The sequence below is a fragment of the Parasteatoda tepidariorum genome, chromosome 10 (assembly GCF_043381705.1).
Source record: "Parasteatoda tepidariorum isolate YZ-2023 chromosome 10, CAS_Ptep_4.0, whole genome shotgun sequence".
In the NCBI taxonomy this organism is placed as follows: Eukaryota; Metazoa; Arthropoda; class Arachnida; order Araneae; family Theridiidae; genus Parasteatoda; species Parasteatoda tepidariorum.
Window position 1 is genome coordinate 12667535 of NC_092213.1, and position 23233 is coordinate 12690767.

At 32.3% G+C, this 23233-nt stretch overlaps 2 protein-coding genes across 2 annotated transcripts in view; one reads left to right on the forward strand and one right to left on the reverse strand.

Annotated features, from left to right (window-relative positions):
- Window positions 1–23233, reverse strand: part of LOC107436811 (LRP2-binding protein) — a 145520-nt gene that overhangs the window by 79976 nt on the left and 42311 nt on the right. The gene's annotated exons all lie outside the window — the stretch shown is intronic.
- LOC107437267 (synaptic vesicular amine transporter-like) overlaps window positions 1–23233 on the forward strand; it is a 44130-nt gene that overhangs the window by 7029 nt on the left and 13868 nt on the right. Inside the window, exons 2-5 of the mRNA XM_043044129.2 lie at window positions 14599–15031; window positions 15943–16001; window positions 17137–17220; window positions 19239–19421. Of these exons, the coding sequence (XP_042900063.1) occupies window positions 14599–15031; window positions 15943–16001; window positions 17137–17220; window positions 19239–19421 (759 nt within the window). The remainder of the gene's footprint in view (window positions 1–14598; window positions 15032–15942; window positions 16002–17136; window positions 17221–19238; window positions 19422–23233) is intronic.

The following is a 23233-nucleotide window of genomic DNA, read 5'->3' on the forward strand; positions in this document are numbered from 1 at the left end:
TTATATAGTAACATTGAAATATTTATAGCCATTAAGAGAAAAAAGGGTTTCAAATGAATCGAATCGAAAAGAAGGTTTCGAATTCAATCGTGACGCGAAAGTTTTATAGATCTTATATAGTAACGTTGAAACGTTTATAGCCATTAAAAGAAAAAAGGGTTTCTAATGAATCGAATCGAAAGAAGGTTTCGAATTCAATCGTGATACGAAAGTTTTATAGAACTTATATAGTAACGTTGAAACGTTTATAGTCATTAAAAGAAAAAAGGGTCTCAAATGAATCGAATCGAAAAGAAGGTTTCGAATTCAATCGTGACACGAAAGTTTTATAGATCTTATATAGTAACGTTGAAATATTTATAGCCATTAAAAGAAAAACGAATTTCAAATGAATCAAAACAAAAAGAGGGTTTTGAATTCACTCACGACACGAAAGTCTTATAGATCTTATATAGTAAAGTTGAAACATTTATAGCCATTAAAAGAAAAAAGGGTTTCAGATGAATCAAATCGAAACCCATCCTCTTACATGAAAAACGCCATCTATTAGTCAAAATAAAAATGATTTCATTGCTACGTTCTTTTTCGAATTATCCGTTAAAAGTCCTTTCCTTTTATCCGTTAAAAATTTCCTTTTTACCTTCAAAACGTTTTAAACAGCTCCCGTACTTTCATTTAAATTAAAGTGAGTTTTATCATTTTGTTTTGATTTAAAAAAATTGATTTACAATAGTCTGATGATAAATTTATGAACAATTTGTTCAACTTCGTAGCTTCGTAAATTTGAATCTAATTCAGAAGACAACGGAACTCTGGGCGGAAGCATTGGGACAAATTAGCCTAATAATTTAATGGGACGAAACCTCATTTTGCTTTACATGGAAAAGAAACTCACTAACACCTCCTCTGGTTAGGATTCTAACCAATGCTCCACTATTGCGGTCAGTGTGAGCCGCTTGCTGAATTCATAGCAACCAGCCATCGCAGAATTTCAAACGTGTGTCACTTATTTCAGTGAGGTGAGTGTCCCAACAATCCACTTAGGATAATTTAGATTTTAAAGCTAACCCATTAACAGCTAATCCATTTTTTGGTGTACAGCTTTGAATATACAATTCCCAAGCAGTGGTGACCCGGGATATAGAGCGCTTGCCTCCCAATAAGTTGACTCGGCTTCGAATCCCAGCTACAGTTGGTCGATACGAATTCCACACCGACCACAGTGTTGACGTAAAATATCCTCAGTGATAGACGGATCATGGGTTAGAGTCGGGCTAACCTTGAAAGTTTCACATGTTTTTACTCTCCATGCAACGCAAACGCGGATTACTTCCATCAAAAAGTCCTTCACGAAAGCACATTTCTCCGAATTCTTCGTCCACTAGTTCCCTCGCTTTCTGGATTGGGTTCAAAAATAAAAAAGGATTGCGGTGTTGAACATTGGTAGTCGTGAACTCAGAATTGGGTTAGCTGTTCAAAGTCGGTTATAATATGAAAAAAAATACTACTTCACAAACCTTGTACTTTAGAGCTCAACCCAGAACATGAGTGCCCTGCCGTCAAGCCTTGGCAAAAACCATTCCTCGTGTAGTGAAAACCTGATGGAACTTATTGGGATTTGTTGAGAGAAAATTAGACTGAATATCACGTAGAACAAACTGAAAACTTAACTTTATTTACCTCAAAGAAATATAAAAAACAAGAAGATGTTGCCAGCACAGGAAACTCAAAACTATCTAACTAATCTCGAACTTAACCTCAACATCAAATATTGGGATTTGTTGAGAGTAAATTAGACTGAATATCACGTAGAATAAACCGAAAACTTAACTTAATTTACCTCAAATAAATATAAAAAACAAGAAGATGTTGCCAGCACAGGAAACTCAAAACTATCTAACTAATCTCGAACTCAACCTCAACATCAAATATTGGGATTTGTTGAGAGTAAATTAGACTGAATATCACGTAGAACAAACTGAAAACTTACCTTTATTTACCTCAAAGAAATATAAAAAACAAGAAGATGTTGCCAGCACAGGAAACTCAAAACTATCTAACTAATCTCGAACTCAACCTCAACAGAACTCATCCGCATATGCGTTACACGGAGGAAAAAAACCTCGAAACCCTACTACTGTCAGTCTGACAGCAAGACTTTCCGGTAGGCGTCAATGAAACAAGTTAATTGAAATTATAAACATTTTATATAAGTAAATATTTTGAAAACTTTCTGTATCACAAAATACCTCTACTGCAATAACAGAATAAGAAAATATAACGAATTGACCCGATTAGTTTATTTCTAAAAAACAATCTTATGATCTCGACTCCACGCTCCGTTAAAAGTTTCAATATTCTACTTACATCTAATGGACGATTTCTGTACCCCGAGAATACCCGCTGTTAAAATAGTTCCTCAAAAGACCCAGAAGTATCATTTTATGACTCCTTGCACTTCATGTTGATGCCTGAAACGGTGGTTTTTAAAGACGTATTTATACGGCTACCCTGCACTCAGTGCATTTATGAACTTTCACACAAGCCATTTATAATAATCGTGTCTCAGAGAAAAGCACAAAACGCTATTTAGTTTATTTTTTATTGCATTTGTTCTATGAAAGATCTCTTGATAAAAATTTGCATTTTCTAACATCAAACAGAATTGACTCGATTTATAAAATATTTCCATGAAAATTGAGCAGGAAGGATTGCAAAGAGGAATTTGAAAAGAAAAAAAAACTATTGAAATATTTAGCATCGTATGAAGGCACGTGCATTTATAAAATATGATAGGTTTCTTCTAAATGATTAAACCTTAAATAATGCTTTGGTTGATATACAAGCACAAAAGACATGATATAAATAATATAAAAAATCTGATGAAGAAAAATATTTATGATAATGCAATTATTCATTTGCTACTGAGGTTGAAAAAGTGGACATGATCGAAAATAAGCGCCTTTTTTCAACCAGTCGTATACATAAAGAAGAGATAAATTTGTAAGAGAAAAATGAAAAATTTCGTTCGAAAATTTTAAAATGAAATAAGGGTAAAAACAAACTCTAGAAAAACCATGGTTGCTGAGAAGCAGATCAAGACAAGATGATTTCCAAGAGCTACTTAGGGTTGGTGAGGAAATCATATCGTTAAATCATATCGGAAACCATATCGAGGTGAGAAAAATATCTCATTGGAATCCCTTTGCCGTTGGACTAACCGTGCCAAGGTTTTCTGGGTTTTCATCTCTATGTAACGCAAAAGCTGGTTTGTTCTAGAAAACAGTTCTAAACGAAGTATAGTTTGTCCCAATGCTTAATTCAAAACTCTCTTGTCTGCTGTGTTGGGTACTAAATTACAAGGCTACGGAGTTTAACATTGATTGTCATAAACTCAGAATTAGGTCGGCTGCTTAGTGCCGTATTTCTCCTCTTTCTTTTTTTTATATAATAAATTGAGTATGAACTGTCGTCAATTTGTTGTTTTCTTCGATGCTTTTAAACTACTATTAAAATATAAAAGTTCGCCGTTTTTAAATATACGTATGCTTTCATTTGTGTAATATGGTCAGTTAAACTTCTACTTTATCTTGAGCCTATTTCAAATTCATCTTAGTATTCTCCTTGTAAGCTCTTGATCGTATTCTACTACACAGAGAATTAACTTTGGTTTTTAGTGTAGAGAAAAATGAAGAACCGAAAGTTATCAGTAGTGTTTTATAACACCACTTTGGTGTGAAATAGTTTTAATTATAATTAAAACTACTTCATACCCTCATAATTGGCGCGAAGACACACTAAATGTTTTTGCACTTTCTCTAAATATAACATTTCTCATATTATTAACAATTAGTGCAGTTCATAATGTTTAACATTCCACTTTTTTTAAAATCTTAAACTCGTTTTATGATGACGAATACATTAAAAAACGACACCGAAAGCGACCTCAAAGTCCTAAAACTTAAGAACTGGAGGGGAGTTGCCATGGACAGAGGGAGCTGGAGAAGGCGTGCTGTTGAGGCAGCCAAGGCCTGCAAAGGGCTGTTGCGCTCCTGAAGAAGAAGATACATTAAAACCCTCGGGTAAGACCACTTTCTGTTCCACAGTAATATGATCGCCTATGGAGGTTGGTCGTTCTTAAGAGTTACCTATATTGAAAATATTATCGAAGGTATAGGATTTTTCGCAAGCTATTTTAATCTTTAGTCATTGTCATTTTCTTGGTGCAGTAATGCTACTTTTGTTGACTTCATGAAAATCGGATCGAAGAATAAAATTTAGCGTCAATAAAAACTATCTATGCTGATATTATTATATGTAGAAACAAAATTACCAATTATGATTGATAGAATTATGCTTTTTGATAGAGTACACAATTATGCTTTTGTTTAAGTTTATATCAGAAAAATTAGTTTACTTTAAATATGGAGAAGAGATTTGTTTCTTTGAGATACTTAGTTATTTTCTTTAAACTAACTTTTTTTTAACTCGAATTTAAGTTTCGACTCTTAAAAATGCATCATTTAATAGCATCTCTTTTATTTCACTCCGACTTCAACATGGGATTTTTCAATCTCTTTTGATTTTTGATATCTTTTAGAGATCTAAATAAGAGACACTCACAAATATTTCCCGCTCATTTGAATCTACTTATTTGTATTATTAATATTTTTTGTGTTGATATTTTTTCTTGCTTCCTTATTTGAGCTATTCCGTATTTGGTGTGGAGGTTTGCCCGGTTGCTGGAGGAGGTTTTCACGATCTCTCCTAAAGGTTTTCTTCAACACAAAGTCTATGAAGAAACTCCGTGCAATCGAAAAGTGGTCGTAAATAAAAGAGGTCGCTACACAGGGGTAGTCTATCCTGGAGGTTTCACTGCTCAATATTTCCTTTAATCGCCAAATAAGCACCGTTAATTAACATTATTAACAGTTGAACAGTGTACATAGTGCATAAAAATTGAAAGGAAATGTTAATTTCTTTCTAATCATAAAGAAGCCGAACATAATCTTTTTAATTATAATCATGAGTCATTTTAGCCTTTTTCATCATCATTTGAACATTAAAAAAAGCTATTCCGCTTTTAAACAATAGACAGCATGTCATAGGGATAGGGAAAAAAAAAGACATTAGAAAGTCAACTGCTCTGTGTCATCAACAGATAGGGATATTATGTCGAGTGAAAAGGGAGAATTTCACACTTGGTAACCATCAATGGGATCCTCTCTTTCTCTGTCCTGCTCTTTGTTAAACCCTATTTATCGAGTCGGATAGAATCCTTGAATATTATCTCCTTATTTCTGGGATTAGGAGTTTTCGCACTCATAGAAGAAGCCTAGACCGTCCGGGACCGTCTCCAAATTTAGACACTAAATTCTCAAAAAAGTTTTATTATTTCTTTGTTTCTATTGTTATTTGTTACATTAAAAGTACCTCTTTAAAAGGGAAAAAATGTATTTTGTTTTAAAGCATTCACGCAATAAGATGTTAGTCAGTAGGGGAAGTAAAAAATGTAATACAATATGTGTCCGAAGTTGGTGTTGAAAATACCAAAGATAGTCTGAAGAAATATTTTATTTCAAGTTAACACTAAATCGAATGTTCATACGAGCTTTAAAGAATGTATTTAAACGCCAATAATTCCCATAGTAGACTGATCGTAAGATACGATTCCCAGTAGATCACCAAAGTCACTGATTGTATTCAGTGAGTGGGTGGGTGACCGCCGTGATCAGCCTGAGAATTGCCCGAAGGTGTGCGGTATCGGTTCTCATTCAACAATTCGACAGTAGTGTGCTCGATTTCACGAGCAGGTCGTGGAGTCATCCGCTCTTCAGAGAATCATAACTGTGATAGCATATCTTTGGCTCATCCTCGGGGATGATTCCCAGACACCATCACCAGTAATTGGTCATTGTGCAGTTCAAGTGCCACGAAAATAAAGTTCTATTATTACTACAACTACACAACTTCAACATAGTTGTTTACCTATGATGAAGAATACTTGCATCAAGCTCACACTGTTTTTTAAAATAATTTACTCTCTCAACGTTTGAAATGCAGCGTTTTGGATGACAACGTTACACTTTTTCTAAGCTCAATCTGAGGCAATAGGCCATGCACTGTCTTGCTGTCCAATAAAGATGCAAAAATCCAGAGGAGGGGAGGCGTCTCCAGCTGTGCTGACAGTCAAGCACACGAGTGCTAACCTGCATAAAAACAGAAGTTCACTATTGTTACAAAAAGCATTCATGTTTTTAGCTATGTAATAAAGTGGCGTCAAATATATCGAAAAATTTGGTCGTATTATATTTTTATGCTGTTCTGTTTTATTAAGCCTAACTAGAATTTGTTTTAATGTCTTTAATGTTCTGCGTGTATGGTTGATTTACAAGTTAATTTTATTCCAAGAATAATGGAGCGAATGAATTCGAAACTAATTGTTCATTCTGTAAATTGAAGCATGAACATAACTTTACAAACCAGTATGAGCATCATATCTTATTGTTATTACAAGTTTTAGTGTTACTGGGTAAAAGAAAATGACAGCCACTACTTTATATCAAAAGAAGTGTAATAGAATATTCTTTGTGCTTCCCTAACTATTTTTTGTGTTTGATTACACTAAAATTATCCTTGGAGTCTCACTGCATCGTTTTTGGTGTATAGTTTATTATATTTCGTAAAGAAGTATTTAGTTATTTTTACGATGTTTAAACAACTTAAATTGTAAAAGTTTTTAAAGCTTAAACTATGCGGATTTTAAAGAATTACTTTAAGTTTTAAAAAAAGAAGAAAAAAATAAAGCAGATTATTTTATTTGGGTAATACAACAGCTAACGACAAAAGAGTAATCTCATTATGAATCACATATGTAAGTGAGGATAAAACAAAATATAATGAATCACTACTGAAACTGAATTACTAATGAAACTGAATTGGAGACTAAATCTCTTATGAGACTGAATGTCTAATGGTATCACTAACAATAATCATTATTAAGACAAAATATCAAATGAGGCTGAATCTCTATTGACACTGAATATCTATTGAGACTGAATCTCTAATTGGACAGAATCGCTAATGAGATTGGATCTCCAATAAAATCTCTTGGAGACTGAATTTACTCTGATGTGGCTACGAACTTCACACAAATTAGATTTAAAAAAACTTTTGTGTAGTAAATACCGGGTAATGTTCAAGGAATAACTGGCAAGTGCATACAGGGAAATGGTAATCTTATAAAACATTAATTTAGGGAATACCAAGCAAGAGTATACAGAACAATATAGTCCTTGACTTAAAACATCAGCGTAAGGAATGTCGGGAAAGTCTACATAGAAAAATCTTGGAAACAAATTGGAATTGAAAGATTAGAGCTGCCTACTTGTTGTTATGAAATTTTGCTGCTGGGCAGATAAGTTTCTAAACTTGCTTGCCGCATGAACATGGATTGGAATAGCATTCCATCTTTCTTCTAATTCAACGGAATAAGATAAATAGTGGAAATTAGGAAAAAATATAGTTTTTAAGTTGTCTCTTCTGTGTATTTAAAACATAAATTGGACCTTTAATTCAAAGAAAAAAGAAAGAAGGAAAAGGAGTTCAATGTGAAAATATATTTTGAAGAGTAAATTGATTAGCTTTTGGAAATATGCTAAGACCTGGTTTTTATTGAACCAGGTCGAGTAAAATCTAATATACATTCAAGTAATGAAAAAAAAAGTTTGTTCTTATTGAAATGGCATGAAATAAAATAATACTTTGACCTTTCTATGCTAAGAAATATGCAGGTTTTAGGGATCAAAAAACCTAGGTAATTTTCACTTTATTAATGTAATTTTTAGAATATTTAATGAATTGATCTTATTTGAGAACAGGCATCACAAATAAAGCTTTATTCATGCTTCTGTTCATAACTGCAGGCTTCGTGCGTCCATTATTTTTAGATGAAACTTTGAATTCAACGTTCCTGGTAAGTTAAAGATATTAGTACTACTACCTGATTTTATTCGATAGACAAGACCCCCGTTTTATCCGGGCACACCACTTAACAGATGACATAACATATTATAAACATGACGCAAAAATTGTTTTAATAAAAATTTATAAGTAACAACTCAAAGCAATGCTATCATATATTGAAAGTAAATTAAGCAATGTAACTTCAAAGTAAAATTGGTAGTGTAAAATCAATTCTCTTCCAATCAAATGTATAAAATACAAACAAATAGCAACATCGTCCTGCATTCATTTTTAATAAAATGGTGTCCTAGATTCATGTAACTTCTTATAAATGGCAGTATTAGTTTAGACAAAATAGTTGGGTCCCGGTTTTGTCACCTTTTCCTCTGTTAGAAATATCATTAAAAGTTGAATTTGAAGCACTGAGATTAGAGCTTGTTTAACTGTAAATTTTCGACACTTAATGAATTAACATACTTATATACCTAATTTATTTTGCATCCTGTTCGTTTCGGAGCTGATATATGTTTAGTTTTAGGAAGAATAGTTAGTATAACTTAGATATGACTTAATGTAGTACGAAACATTTATTTACGTCGCACTAGGACTATTTTATTTTACTTTATAACTGTCGTTGAACAGGCGACTCAAAGAGTTTACGATTACCAATGTTCAGTTCCCTAGCCTTGTAACTTTGAACCCTATCCAGAAGACAAGGGAATTCCTGGATCAGTACCCCCAGAAGTATTGGAAGGCATAGTGACCACAATAGATTTAACACGCACCAGTCACCATTTTGTGCAAGGGGTACCGGCGAGGATCTAACTCACGATCTCTCGAACTTGCATCCAACGCCCTACCAGCAACGGGCTTGACTTATTTGAAATAGAATGGACAAGACATTTACGAATGTAAACAAATGCCACTTTTTAACAACCAATCAGGATCGAGATACCCGCACTACGTCACTTGCAGGTATCCTATTGGAGAGACTATAAATCACTTTTCTAGATGAAACTGAATAACTTAATTTTATTTCAATTAAAAAAAAAATGATTTTTTGTGATATATAAATGTTTGGAATATTTTAATATGAATATTACATGCTTATACGAGTAAATAACAACAACACATATTGTTACAACACTGCCCGGTATGACAAATATTTCGGACTTACACCAAAGTGACTATGTGATTGTTGACATTCACTAGTGAAAGTCGACATTCGGTCGTTAACAGTAAAATAATCACAATCAAAAATACTTACACAAATCAAGCATTAAACTTTGCATCGTTTACTTTAAAATTTCATTTAAAAAATCTATTTGTATATTTTAAAACTAAGATAAATTCCTGAAATAATTAAATACAATGTTTACTGCTTAAACTTCATTCGTCTATACTACGATACGATTTAGTATTTACCAATTCACTGTCATTCTTTTTTCTTTTTCTTCTTTTTTTTTCTTGTAGAGGACGAAGTAGTTACAGGGGTTTATCGAGTGTGAGTTATTTGGCACCTGACCTCTCAATTTTATCCGGAAATAAAACGTCTCGAATGTCTGATTTAAATGTAAAGAATGGAATAGATTTGCAGGAAACACGAAAGTAGCGAAATGAATACGTGACGCCCCTCTTACTTTTCAATGATATGTGAAAAAAAAAANAAAAAAAAAAAAAAAAAAAAAAAAACTAAATAAATTAAAGAATACCTACGAATTTCACAAATGCTTTCTATAGATACGGAAGAAAAAAAAGAAGAGCGAGAGAAAATAGAATTTCGTAAATGTGCCGAGTGGTTTGACAAGACAAGATATGCAAAATGATGAAAATTTTCGGGAGGTCACAATGAACTCCCGTGGCCTACCACCAGACGTCTCTGCCTGTGTTTACCTGAAAAGAACATCCACCTTACATTTCTTTACATTCACCCCAATGATTAGACAAGATTTGCCGATTAATGAAAATTTTGGGGTGGTCAAAATGACCTCCCGTGACCTCCCATCCCGACGTCCCTGCCTGTATTTACATGAAAAGAAACTTTACCATACATTTCTTTGCATTTACCCGAATGGTTAGACAAGGTTTACCGAATGATGAAAATTTTGGGATGGTCAAAATGACCTCCCGTGACCTCCCACCCCGACGTCCCTGCCTATATTTACCTGAAAAGGGCAAAAACGGATCAAATAATAATCTAGAACAGAATTTAATGGATATGGAATTGATTCAATCAATTATATACGAGAATCGTCTGCTTTTTAGTAACTATAAGGTGTGTGCATCATTATAATCTCTTTAAGGCTGTTTTTCGAAGCCTCTGTCGTTACATAAAGTAAGGCGTTTTTGACAATAATATGCTATATTCATAGCTGCTACGAGTTTTCAACTGTTGGCAAATACTCGACTAGCTAGGCTTAACTTCATTTACTATAGTGTAAGATCAAGTTAAGCCTATTTATATCCAATGCCTTTTATGCCCAATTTCAGAAATGGTCCAGAACGTCGATATGAATAAACGCAACAGTTTTGTGAATTGTTCTTTGATCTAATTTTTTTTTAATATTTGAATTGAATTGAATTGAATGTTGGGTTTAATGGCACAAAGTCCACAGAAGGACTTTTAATATTTCAAAAACTATTCCAATATTGTCTCACCCAAGTAGCACAGGGATATTATAACAGCTTTCGTCTACATCGACCGACATTGTCAATATTGGTGAAAATCGACATTGTGTGTACGATACTGTAAGATTCCCGTCGATTTCACATCCAAAGTCTGTTTGTAAAACTTTTCATTTTAAACTTTATTGTGTTCTTAAATCAAAACTAATCATTTAAAAGACAAAAAATGACGTCAAATTGTTATAATTCCAAAAAATAAATTTAAAATATGAATTTAGAGATATCCGAAATGCTGAGAGATATCGATCGACGTTCTCCAACGTTTTTACAATATCGAACAATATTGTTTCGCGATATTGAATATACGTTATAAAAGGGGTCCATTTTTATATAGTACAATGTTTCGCTACGATACTGTACAATGTTCAACGATATCGTATGTTTTTACGATATCGTTTTTGTGACTTGTGCTAGTCGGATAACTGGGTTTATGAAAATTTGTGAAAATTGCGAATTATTCATGGATTTTTAAAATAGAAACATCTCGCAAAATTCGGTGAATTTTTTTTTAAAAGTTTAGCAACCTTTAAAATGCTATTTGCCATTGTAAAGCACAGATAATTCTTTGCTGCCAGTTAGTAAAAATAGCTTATAATCGTAACTTTGCCTCAAGTATAAGGTGCTTAAACTGTGGTTCTTTTATTTTCGTAGGCGAAAAGCTTCGAGAAACCTTATGAACAACCTGTAGTTTGACATGATTGAAAAAATATTTCTTCTGGAGGATCGGAATTTTATATGTGTGCAACATCTATGAAAAAACCGAACATCATGCACCAACAAAATTTTCAATGTAAACACACCCACGCCTAAAGATTCAAAAACTCCTACATCTTTCGGGAGTGGGGGGGGTGTGAGGAGGGATCAACACCTCATTAGCATTTGAATCCTGGCGTCTGAGAAGATCTCCGTGGCATGGACTGTCGAGAGAAAAGATGGCGGCTGGGGAAGACGTTTATTAATAAAAGCGAACGCCTGGGCAATGGGCATCACATGACCAGGGTGGAATTTTTAAATAACGGTATTCCTCTCCTTCCCCCCTTTTCTATCGACGTCGTTTTTGTCGTTAGTCATCCTCTGAGAATGAGAATTAATATCGGGCGACTCCGGTCGTTTTAACAGAAAAGAAAAATGTGGAGTAAAGCAGTTGATGAAAAATAAACTGGATAAAAATAATTGTTTTTCGCCCAACTAGTATCAATTTAAAACATTTATGGTACTAGTTGTGAGGCGTGTTGTGTAATAGGGTTGTCATTTTGTTTGAAGAGTTCATGTTTTATTTACTCCAGTAAAAAGTTCAACGATTTCTCATGTTCAAAAAATTTTCTCTGAGAAACAATACAGTAAAAATTATTATTGAAAATTAATTATTGAAAAACGTATTATTGGATGAAAATTAATATAAAAATATTATAGGATAGATATCTGCATGAAAAGTATTTAAGATAAAAATTGTAATTAAAAAAAATATAATATTGTAAAAATTAGAATGAAAAATTAGTATAGGATAAATATTAGTGCATAAAAGACTATTAAGGTATGAAACTTTTTATGATAAATTGTCATAGGATAAAAATAAATACGAAAGAAAAGGAAATGTATGATAAAAATTTATATAAAAATGAATGGCATAGGATAAAAATTAGTATGAAAAAATACATTATGAGATAAAATTTAGTATGAAAAAGTTTATAATAGGATAAAAACTATTATAAAAATGAGTGTGAAAAGAAAAAAATGTATATAAAAAAATTTTATAGGATGAAAAATGGTAAAAAAATGTATTGCAGGATAAAAACTTGTGTAAAAAATTCTTAAGAAACAAGACTATCAAAAAATTTATTATAGTAATATATAAAAATTATTATGAAAAAATTCATTGTTTAAATTTCAGTTTTAAAAAAGTATAGAAAATAATAATTAGAAGGATAATTAGTATTATAGGATAAAAAGTTGAATGCAAAATAATGATAAAAACTATATAAAAAGTATCAAAAATTAAATACCTGTTTTAAAAAGAGAGTTATAGGGTAAAAACTTGAAATAAAAATCATATTAGGCTAAAATTTAGTATGAGAGAAGTATTATAGGATATAATTAGTACAATAAAAAAGCATTGCCGGATGAAAATTACTGTAAAAAGTATCAAAAATTTAATATCAGTTTAAAAAAATTATAAGAAAAAAACTGTGTGAATTTTTTAGCGAGTAAGAGAACTGATTGAATTTAAGGATACAAAAATCGAATCCGGCTACATTTCGCCAACAAACTGCAAGTAAAAACTTACGATATTTGGTACAAAAGTTTAAAAAAAAAATCAATTAGAGTAAAGCACTTTGTCTAACACAAATACAAAAGAATGTTAAATCAAACAAAAAGGACAAATCAAACAAAAGGAAAGGATAGATATCGCATCTGGGGGTCAAGAATGAGATAAATTTTCAAATATTAACAGCTAGTTAATTAAACAAAGAAACTTCATTTAAAAAGATAGAATGCTTGATTTTATCAACACTAATTTACCTCATTTATTTACAGCATTTAGCATATTTCTTTCATGATTCATTAACAAGTATGTTTAACATTAATTAAATAGCTGAACATGTTTATTCTTATCATTCATATTACTTCACACTACATTGCCAGTTGCATATGTTTCATCTAGTCATTACGCTCTTTATTTGCATTACCGAGCATTAACATTCCTTTCTCTTTTTACATTACCGAACATGTTTATTTTTATCTTTACTTTCCCAACCGAGCAATTTTATTCTTATCATTGCTTTTTCATTTACATAACCAAATATGTCTATTCGCACCTTTGCTTTTTTTTGTTTTTGTTTATACTGCCTGAAATGTTTATATTTATTGTTGCTTTCTATATTTACATTACGAAACATGTTTATTCTTATCTTGCTTTCTTTATTTACGCTACCGAATGTGTTTATTTTTATTACTCATTGGCAAAATGGGTGTTGTTTTGGGTTTGATCGCATGCGCACATCATTTGCACGTCGCCATACTTTTCAACTGTGTTCAAGAGTAATAGTAAACAGTGCGCATGCGCCATCATTGCATGTGTTGCTATGGTGACCGCTGCTGTTTGATAATTTTTTTAGAATTCCTTTTTATTTCACTTTTAATTTTGTTATGCATTAAGTTGGTTGGTGAGTTTATTTTTGAGATAGGGACCAGAGGGATCCCATAAATACTTCTTGAGTTGTGAATAAAAGAGAATTTCATCAATTGAACGATATTTTTGTTTTTATTGTTTTAATTAAGAATCAGAAATTCCAACCTACTGTTCAAACTGGAAGAAGAAAAAAATTAGACAAAAACCATTTTTTTAATGGGTAACCTGTGATTGCATTTCGGCGAGCACAATTTTTTTAAATATATTTTTTATTTCCCTCATTCACCCTTCCGAGAGCGCATATCCCAACCGTTACTTTCTTTTCTTACACTACCGAACATTTTCCTTTCTATTAGTGCTTGGCTATTGTTGAGTGGCGATATTATTTTCCATCAATGCTCCGGTGCAGTCGATTATAGCGTCGCTCACTCTGCTGGTGGAGATCAGGGGCTTGTGAGTTCGATCTTGGCAGCCGACAAAACAACCGTTGTGTGAGCGCAGCAAGGTGCATTTAAAATCTGTCATGGAGGAAAATATTCAAATCGATTGCTGATTTTAATTTGGGGGGGGGAGTACCAACTCAGACGTTAATCACGTCATCTGACTGGATTCAAATTTACGTGGCCTTTCTATTTCTTTTTAAAGAGTGAGTTCTTGAAAAAGGCTTAGTGCTAAACAAAATGGCTATGTTTGAGTGATATGGGCTCAATAATATCGTAACTTTCTCTGTTTATACTGCCAGACATGTTTTACGGAACTATTTAATTAAAGCGATGAAGTATAACTCCATATTTATCAGAACATTTTTTTATTTGTAGTGCCTATCATTCCTGCATATCTTTATGAGCTACATCATCAGCAAGATTTGAAGAAGCTAAACGTGACCGATCGTCCGACATCCTCCAAAACCACAGAAACCAATTTACGCGCAGAAGGATTGGTGGCACAAGATTTGAGAACAACAACACCATCGCTTCAGGAACTGTGTGATCGACTTCAAACTCCGGAGGACTCGAGTTCCAATGGTCGAAAGAAGCAAAGGGGTAGAGGTAAGAATGTCGTGACAACTACTGAAGAGGAAGAAGAGGCTGAAACGACGACAGAACCCGCGATAACGACATTGTCGCCAGAAATGAAAGAGCTGCGTCATCATGAATTAGTAGAAGAGAATGTGGAAGTGGGCATTATGTTTGCCTCTAAACCGATTGTCCAAGCAATAACAAATCCATTCATTGGACCGCTTACAAACAGGTAAACAATAATGCCCAGTTTATTGCAATCAAAAGTGATTAGAAATTTGAGTACTTGTGCCAGTTAAAATTGTACCTAGATTGAATACCTTAGTTAATTTATATTGAATAGCTTGGATAATCTACATTGATTACCTGTATTAGAAAATCTGTATTGATTACTCGACTTGCACCGATCACTGACCTGACGTAAAATATCCTCTTAGTAACCGTAAGTAATTAGCAGTCGCAATCCCACAAAACTGTCTGCTCAACGACGGTTATAAAATTAAAAAAAATCTATATTGGTATAAACTTACTCCTGAATTCCTTAGATAACCCATATTGAATACTTTAAATAATCTATCTATCTATCTATCTATCTATCTATCTATCTATCAATCTATCTATCTATCTATCTATCTATCTATCTATNTAATGGCAAGAGAAGAAAATTATTAAAAATAATTTTTCAAAAGTATTTTAAAAAATATAATTTTTGATATCTAAAAAAAAAATTAAAAATCCGGAAAGCAAGACAAAGAAAAGATATAATCTCTTCATCAGCCCACACGACTATATCCGCAAAAAGGAGTGCTTTCTAATATTGTATTAATATAGCCAAAGCAAAATATATCAATACAATAGTGTGATGAGCACTCAAAAAAATTGAAACGAAATTAGAACACAGTGGAACAAAAAAATGATGAAGCTGCATAATTTTTTCTAATGTTACACCCATATGCAGAAACCAATGCGTGAGGTCAAGTATAAATTAAAAGTTTCCATTTGTAGCATGAAATTATTATTAAAACACAGCTGAAATTTCTTAAATTATGTGTTTTTTTGCAAAAATTATTGAGTTTCTTCCTTCCAGAAAGATAAACACAATCTATTTTAAATATTGACAAATATTTCAAATCTTTCTTTCAGAATAGGATACAGCATTCCTATGTTTAGTGGTTTTGTAATAATGTTTGTTTCAACACTGCGTAAGTATGTCTTATACTCTTTTTAACATTGTATAAACCTCTCATTTTTTTAAAGAAATATCAATATATTTTACAGCAATCATTTCAAAGTTGTTTAAGTAGTTTTTAACTCTGACCAAAACGATTTGGAGTTTTGTACTATTTTTCACATTTACTTGATTAAAAATTTCATTCGCTTCAAAAATATACAATTTGGAAATAACAGTCGACATGTTTCAAGCACTCAAAAACAGGAGCTCATTTTCAAAACCCATTTAAAATTTTTAGAGCACTTGAAACATGTTGACAATTTGTATATTTCTGAAGCAAGTAAAGTTTTTAATCAAGTAATAACTTACGGCTTCAGTTTCTTGGAATTATTTACTTTTATAGCAGAAAGTTTTATAGCAATTATAGAGTTTAAAAATAGTGTAAAATATTTCAAAGTGAAATAGTTTTCATAAGTTTTATGAAACAATCTGATTGTATTAATAGCATATGATTGTCAACTAAGAAATTAAGCTTACAATGATCAAGTTTCAATAAATTTAAATAATAAATGTCCAATTTAAAATTGGTAAGCTTTTTTTTATCTCACTTTAAACGAACTAAATAGTTTTCAAAGCATAATTTTATGATAATTTATATTCCCACAGGGTTTAATTATAGTCAGCTAGTATATGCATCCGAATTTCAAATAAAATTGTTACACATTATTTATGATTAATAAATTGCTTTTATTTTTTGCCAACTAATGCATGCATTTTACTTTCGAAGCAAATTGTTTGTTATTCATTATTTTTGATAGGATAAGTTGTTTTCATTTTTTGCCAACTAATACATGCACTTTACTTTCAATGCAAATTGTTTGTTATTCATTATTTTTGATAGGATAAGTTGTTTTCCTTTTTTTGCCAACTAATGCATGCATTTTACTTTCAATGCAAATTGTTTGTTATTCATTATTTTTGATAGGATAAGTTGTTTTCAGTTTTTGCCAACTAATGCGTGCAACAAATAGTCCATGCAAATTTGTTTGTAATACATTATTTATGGTACAATAAATTATTTTTAATTTCTGCCAAACACGGCATGTATCTAACATTCCTTGCTAATTTGTTTGTCATTCATTATTTATGAAAGAATTATTTTTTAGTTTTTGCCATGGGTACGAGCTATCCAATGTTATTTATTGCCAGATCTTTACAAGGTGTTGGATCTGCGTGTACAAGTGTAGCAGGTAAGTTGACCTACCATAAATGTTTTAAAATCATACTTATTTTATGTTTTTTCAGAAAAACAGAAAACATTTTTGAAAAAAAAAATTTAAATATGAAGTACTACGAGTATTAATTTGCGTAAGCATTTAGAGTGTATTTCTTCCTTTTTATTGACACTACAGCCCTTTGTAGGTCTAAACTTTCTTTACAATCTTTTATTCATTATGTTCATTTCTTTGTAAGGATGTGGTCAACCTACTTATTGTCGAGGCATGCTTTTAATTCGGATAGCAATTGGTTTAAGATTAAAGACTCCGAGTATTAAAGAGGACGGGTCCCCCTGTCCGCAGATATGTCCAGAAAATTTACTTTAATATAGTTGTTATAGTTAAAGTGCATTTGCTTAAACTTATTAAATCCTTTTTATGAAGAAAATTTAAAGTGCAATGGTGTTGAGAAAAAATACCTCATCTTGAAATGTTCGTTTAAGAGAATTAAAGCAGCTTGAAATGTGTATTTAAGAATGCGAAAACAGCTTGAAATGTGTGTTTAAAAAAATAGAAATAGCTTGAAATGTGTGTTTAAGAGAATTAAAACAGCTTGAAATGAGTGTTTAAGAATATCGAAACAGCTTGAAATGTGTGTTTTAAAAAATAGACATAATTTGAAATTTGTGTTTAAAAAAATGGAAACAGCTTGAAATGTGTGTTTAAGAAAAGGGAAGCAACTTGAAATGTATGTTTAGGAAAATAAAAAAAATTCGAAATGTGTGTTTCTGAAAATGAAACAGCTTGAAATGTGTGCTTAAGAAAAAGGAAGCAGTTTGAAATGCGTGTTTAAGAAAAGGAAACAGCTTGAAAAATGTTTTTAAGAAAATGAAACAGCTTGAAATGTGTGTTTAAGAAAATGAAACAGCTTGAAATGTGTGTTTAGGAAAAAGGAAGAAGTTTGAAATGAGTGTTTAAGAAAATGAAACAGTTTGAAAATGTATGTTTAGGAAAATAAAAAAAATTCGAAATGTGTGTTTCAGAAAATGAAACAGCTTGAAATGTGTGTTTAAGAAAATGAAACACCTTGAAATGTGTGTTTAAGAAAATGAAAACAACCCAAAATGCTTGTATACAGAAACAGACATTGCGCAAAGTGCGCCTTTTTAATGTTCAACTTAACTTTAATAACTTCGAAGAATTTCGAACTTACTTTCTTTGAAATTTTAAACGCAAAGCATTATCATTATGAAGCAAAATCCAAGATTTCGGGATCGGGATGGCTGGGTACATTACAGATGTAACTCTTCATATTCAATGCACTAAGTGATAAAGTCGCTTAAGAAAATCTTAATTCGCAAAACATCAATTTAATATCACTATTATAAACTAATATATACGCTATTATAAGTATAGTAAAAAGAACTATTAACTTTTAAGACTAATTTTAAGAATGTACTAAATAATTCTGGCAAAATGGACAACATCACATTACGAATTTAATTGAATTCATTAGTTTACTCTTTAAAGGAATAATTTTAATAAGAGAAGTTTGAAAAAGAGAATAAAATGCTTTGTCCATTTTCTTAAACACGCATTTTGAGCTGTTGGCATAAAATCAGTTAAAATAAAACTTCCCGGAGATACAACAAGGGATATATTGGAACAGTTTTCTATTTCTAATTTAAGTGACTCACAACAAATTATTATCCTTCAAACTGTTATGTGTTCGAAAAGATTTTACAAAAGAAAAAGTTTGTGTACTCAAATGGTGTCTTTATACTGTTAATCCGACTATGTCGGAGTTAAAAGTTAAAATGGGAAAAGTGTTCCAACACACTCCTTTACACCAAGACCAAAATGTTGGCTTTTGAGAAGTCCAACATTTCAGAGGACCAAAATTTCAGCTGTTAATTCCATCCCTTCTAGCATAAAAGACAACAATACTTTTCGGCGTATTTAATAAAGCAGCCTGATTATATGTCATAATTCTAGTACCTTGTGGCTTGGGCTACCGTGACTGTATTTTAATTTGTAATTTCTTTTACCAGGTATGGGGATGTTGGCGGCTTTCTATCCAGATGACAGAGAAAGGGGAAATGCTATGGCTCTAGCACTCGGTGGTTTGGCTCTGGGTGTGATGATTGGTCCTCCATTTGGAGGAGTCATGTACGAGTTTGTTGGACGTGCTGCTCCTTTCCTTATATTAGCTTTCATATCACTCTTTGATGGATGTAAGTCAGATTCGTCTCTCATAATAAAGCTTTTTTTTCATACAAATGATGATGCTTATCGATGAGTGTGCAACAAAATGTTCACATGAACACTTTTCGCTTACACTTTTTTTAAAGTTCAAGCTTTAAAAATTGTCATAACCTTAAAATTTGGAAACAAAGTTCATTAGAACGCGTTTAACTTTAACTCTATCAAAGTTTTAAAAGTTTAAGTTTTAAAAATACACTCATTGACATAAAAATTCGCTCTTCAAGGTAGAATTAACAGAATGGATTGAAATTTTTACATACGAAGTTCTGCGTTGAAACTATAAGTAAGTGATTAAAAAAAATCAAAGCTAAATTACCATTTACTGCAGGAAAACATACAAATGAAGGGAGATTTGTATAACCTGTTAGACCAAGCACGAATGCACAATGCGATACGGTCGGACACAGAAACATACAAGTTCTTTATGATGTCCGGCGGCAACTCGTTTAACGGTGGCTGTGAATCCGTCTCCAATTCGAATAAACTCGGAAAACGTCCAATTTTCCGTCTCATGTGTTGCCAGATATGCTGAATTAGTGACAAATCTGGGGATCGAACAGGCCAAAGAAGAGTGGTATTGTGTCCAAGACAGTTCTCTGTGGGCCTGTGAATTGCTAGTTGAAATACAGCTCCTAGGAGCCCTGCCATAAGTGGCAGCAAATGTGTTCGAAGGATGTCACAAACGTACCTCTGAGCTGTCATGGCCCAGTTAATCGATGTGCTACTGGGAGCCATTTTTCTACAGGAGAATACTCGGACTCACATAATCAGAGTATCCTTGGACTGCTTCCAGCCACATTACCAGTCTTCCCTAGATAGTTCGATCCAAAGATTTATCGTTGATCAAATATATCTAGGATTAGTTGAGACTGCAAGATGGTCAGCCTCAAAGTTTAGTCGCATTGGAGGTTTGTTTACAGCAACTGTCCCAGATAGCAAAATAAGGTTTAGTTCCACTCAGCGAAAACCTTTTAGTGTAAACCTAAAAAGGTTTGTTATGCGGTTTACGTATAAACCTTCTAGCCTTAAGACGAGGTATGTGACAATCTGCTCTATTCTGCGTACATTGCCCTAATCATAAACCTTGGAAAGCAAGCTTCTATATAAAAACCTTAAATCGAGGTTGACCTAGGGTTTTCAAGTGTAAAAAAAACCTTTAATAAAGCTGGTCTTAAGGAGAAAATAATCTTAAATCTAGGTAATTATAAGGGTTCTTTTCGCAATGTCTTGGATGCTCAGCTAATATCCATCTTGTCATGAAATCTTAATAGACAATATAATTTGATCCCATCGCTAGTGTGACGTTAGCTAAAGCGTCATTATGAACCTAAGTGACCATTTTACCAAATTGAGAATACTTTTTAACAAAGCTTTAAAAGCCCATCGCCGAGATTCGAACCCGGGTCACCTCATTAGAAGTTGAACGTTCTATCCCCTGAGCCTACACGGCTCTCTAAAAAGTATTTGAAAATAATAAAAAATACAGTCTTTACATTATAAAGAGTATATACAATAACTTGTACGTCAAACATATAATGTTTACAAAGGCTGTTAATCTGCTAACAAGAAATTGAACACGTACTCTTTATCAGTTCAAACTTTAAGCAAATTACAATAGTAAAATTTCTTAAATAAAGTTATTTGAGCACTAACAAAAATGTAATAAAAATGACATAAAAAATATTGATTAGCTACTGAATAAATAAAAAATTGTGTTTATATAACTCCTGGTGGATTAATAAAAAGGAAGTAGAATCCCTATTCTGTCTTAAAATAACCCCCGAAGATTGCCTATCGATAAATAAAATATCCTGTATTGTTCGAAATTAAAATAAGCAAATAACATTTACATGTAACACCAATTAAAAAATTAATTAAAAAAATATGTTACGCTGATCAAACCGGGAAAAAAAATAATAAAAATGGCTGTTGCATGACCGTATGCATTCCGAGAGTAAAATTGCATATTTAATTTTAATTACGTATTAAGAAATCGTCTGATCGCATTCTCCGTTGCCACACATTTAAACGGCATACGTAAGTATTCCATTAAAAGCGATAGCTCGTTCGAAGCTCCAGTTTATGATGGAGGCGAGGTTCCCTCTCCTGGTGTGAAGTATGTCAGGAATTCGGGAGTTCCTGAGTCAAAGAGATCCAGAGTTGGGGAGGGGGGGTTAGAGAGAGAATAGAATGGGGAAAAAATCCTCCAACTCTCTCTTAAGAGCAGGAAAACATAGATGGATAGGCGCCAAGGCACCGGTTGAACTATTATATTTCGTTTTCATATCAATAAGAAAAAGAGAGAGAGAAAAAAAAAAAGAGTTAAGGCTGTAGCAGTAGTGGGATCAGTTTATGATATTGCATTGGATGTACCATAAAATAAGTAAATTTTGTATTAATTAAATACACCCTCAGTCCAAAATGGAAGAGAAAAACAAAGATATGAAGCTGTAGGAATGGTGGGAATCTTTTAAAATATATCGTAAAAAAGTAGATTTTTAATTAATTAACTTCGAGTTCATTAAAAAAATGATAAGAGCTGGAACGAGAACTGAAAATCTTGCAGAAGTTAGGATCGGCTGCATCCGATGTGTAATGGAATGGATAAATTCTGTATTAATTGACTTCGATTTCATATGAAACAAATAAGAATGGAAAAGAAATTGCTGACGCAGTTAGGATCGATTTATAATGCATCCACTATATAATGGAATGGGTAAATTCTTTATTTAATTAACTTCAATTTCATATGAAACAGATAAGAATGGAAACAAGAAAAGAAACTGCTGATGCAGTTAGGATCGGTTTATAATGCACCCACTTTATCACGAAATGGATAAATTTTGTTTAAATTAACTTCGATTTCATATGAAAAAGATAGAAGTGGGAACAAGAAAAGAAACTGCTGATGCAGTTAGGATCGGTTTATAATGCACCCACTTTATCTCGAAATGGATCAATTTTGTTCAAAATAACTTCGATTTCATATGAAAAAGATAGAAGTGGGAAAAGGAAAAAAACTGTTGATGCAGTTAGGATCGGTTTAAAGTGCATCCAATATATAATGAAATAGCTAAATTCTATATTAATTAACTTCGATTTTATATGAAGCAGATAAGAATGGAAACAAGAAAGGAAACTGCTGACGCAGTTAGGATCGATTTATAATGCATTCAATATATCATGGAATGGATAAATTTTGTTAAAATTAACTTCGATTTCATATGAAAAAGATAGAAGTGGGAACAGGAAAAGAAACTGTTAGGATCGGTTTATGATGCATCTCTTATATCATGGAATGGATAAATGAGCGCCAATGGGCGCCAATGAATATTAATTTTGGTAATCTTTATTAACTTAAGTAAAATAATGAGACTAATAAGAAAACTTATTGGCGAAATAGTACTAATTCGTTTAAAGAGAGCTTAAGCAATCGACAAACCACTATTGACGTCAATGATGTTAAATTAATTATGGTAATAGTTACTAATTGAAATAAAAAAGCTACGCATTAAAAATCAAAATCAGTGAAGACAATGCATTTATTCGTCATAAGGAATCACAAAATATCGCTCTACTATTACTGACATCAATGATGACCTCATTTTTGTAATAGGCACTACTGTCATCATTGATGCAGTTTTAATGGGTACCAAATATATTCTTATATAGGTACAACGTATTTTATGAGTAAATTTCATGCCGTATGCAGCCACACTAATACTGTACAATTTTGTGATGGAATTTTTATAGCTTTTTCACGATATTAATGCAGGAGAAA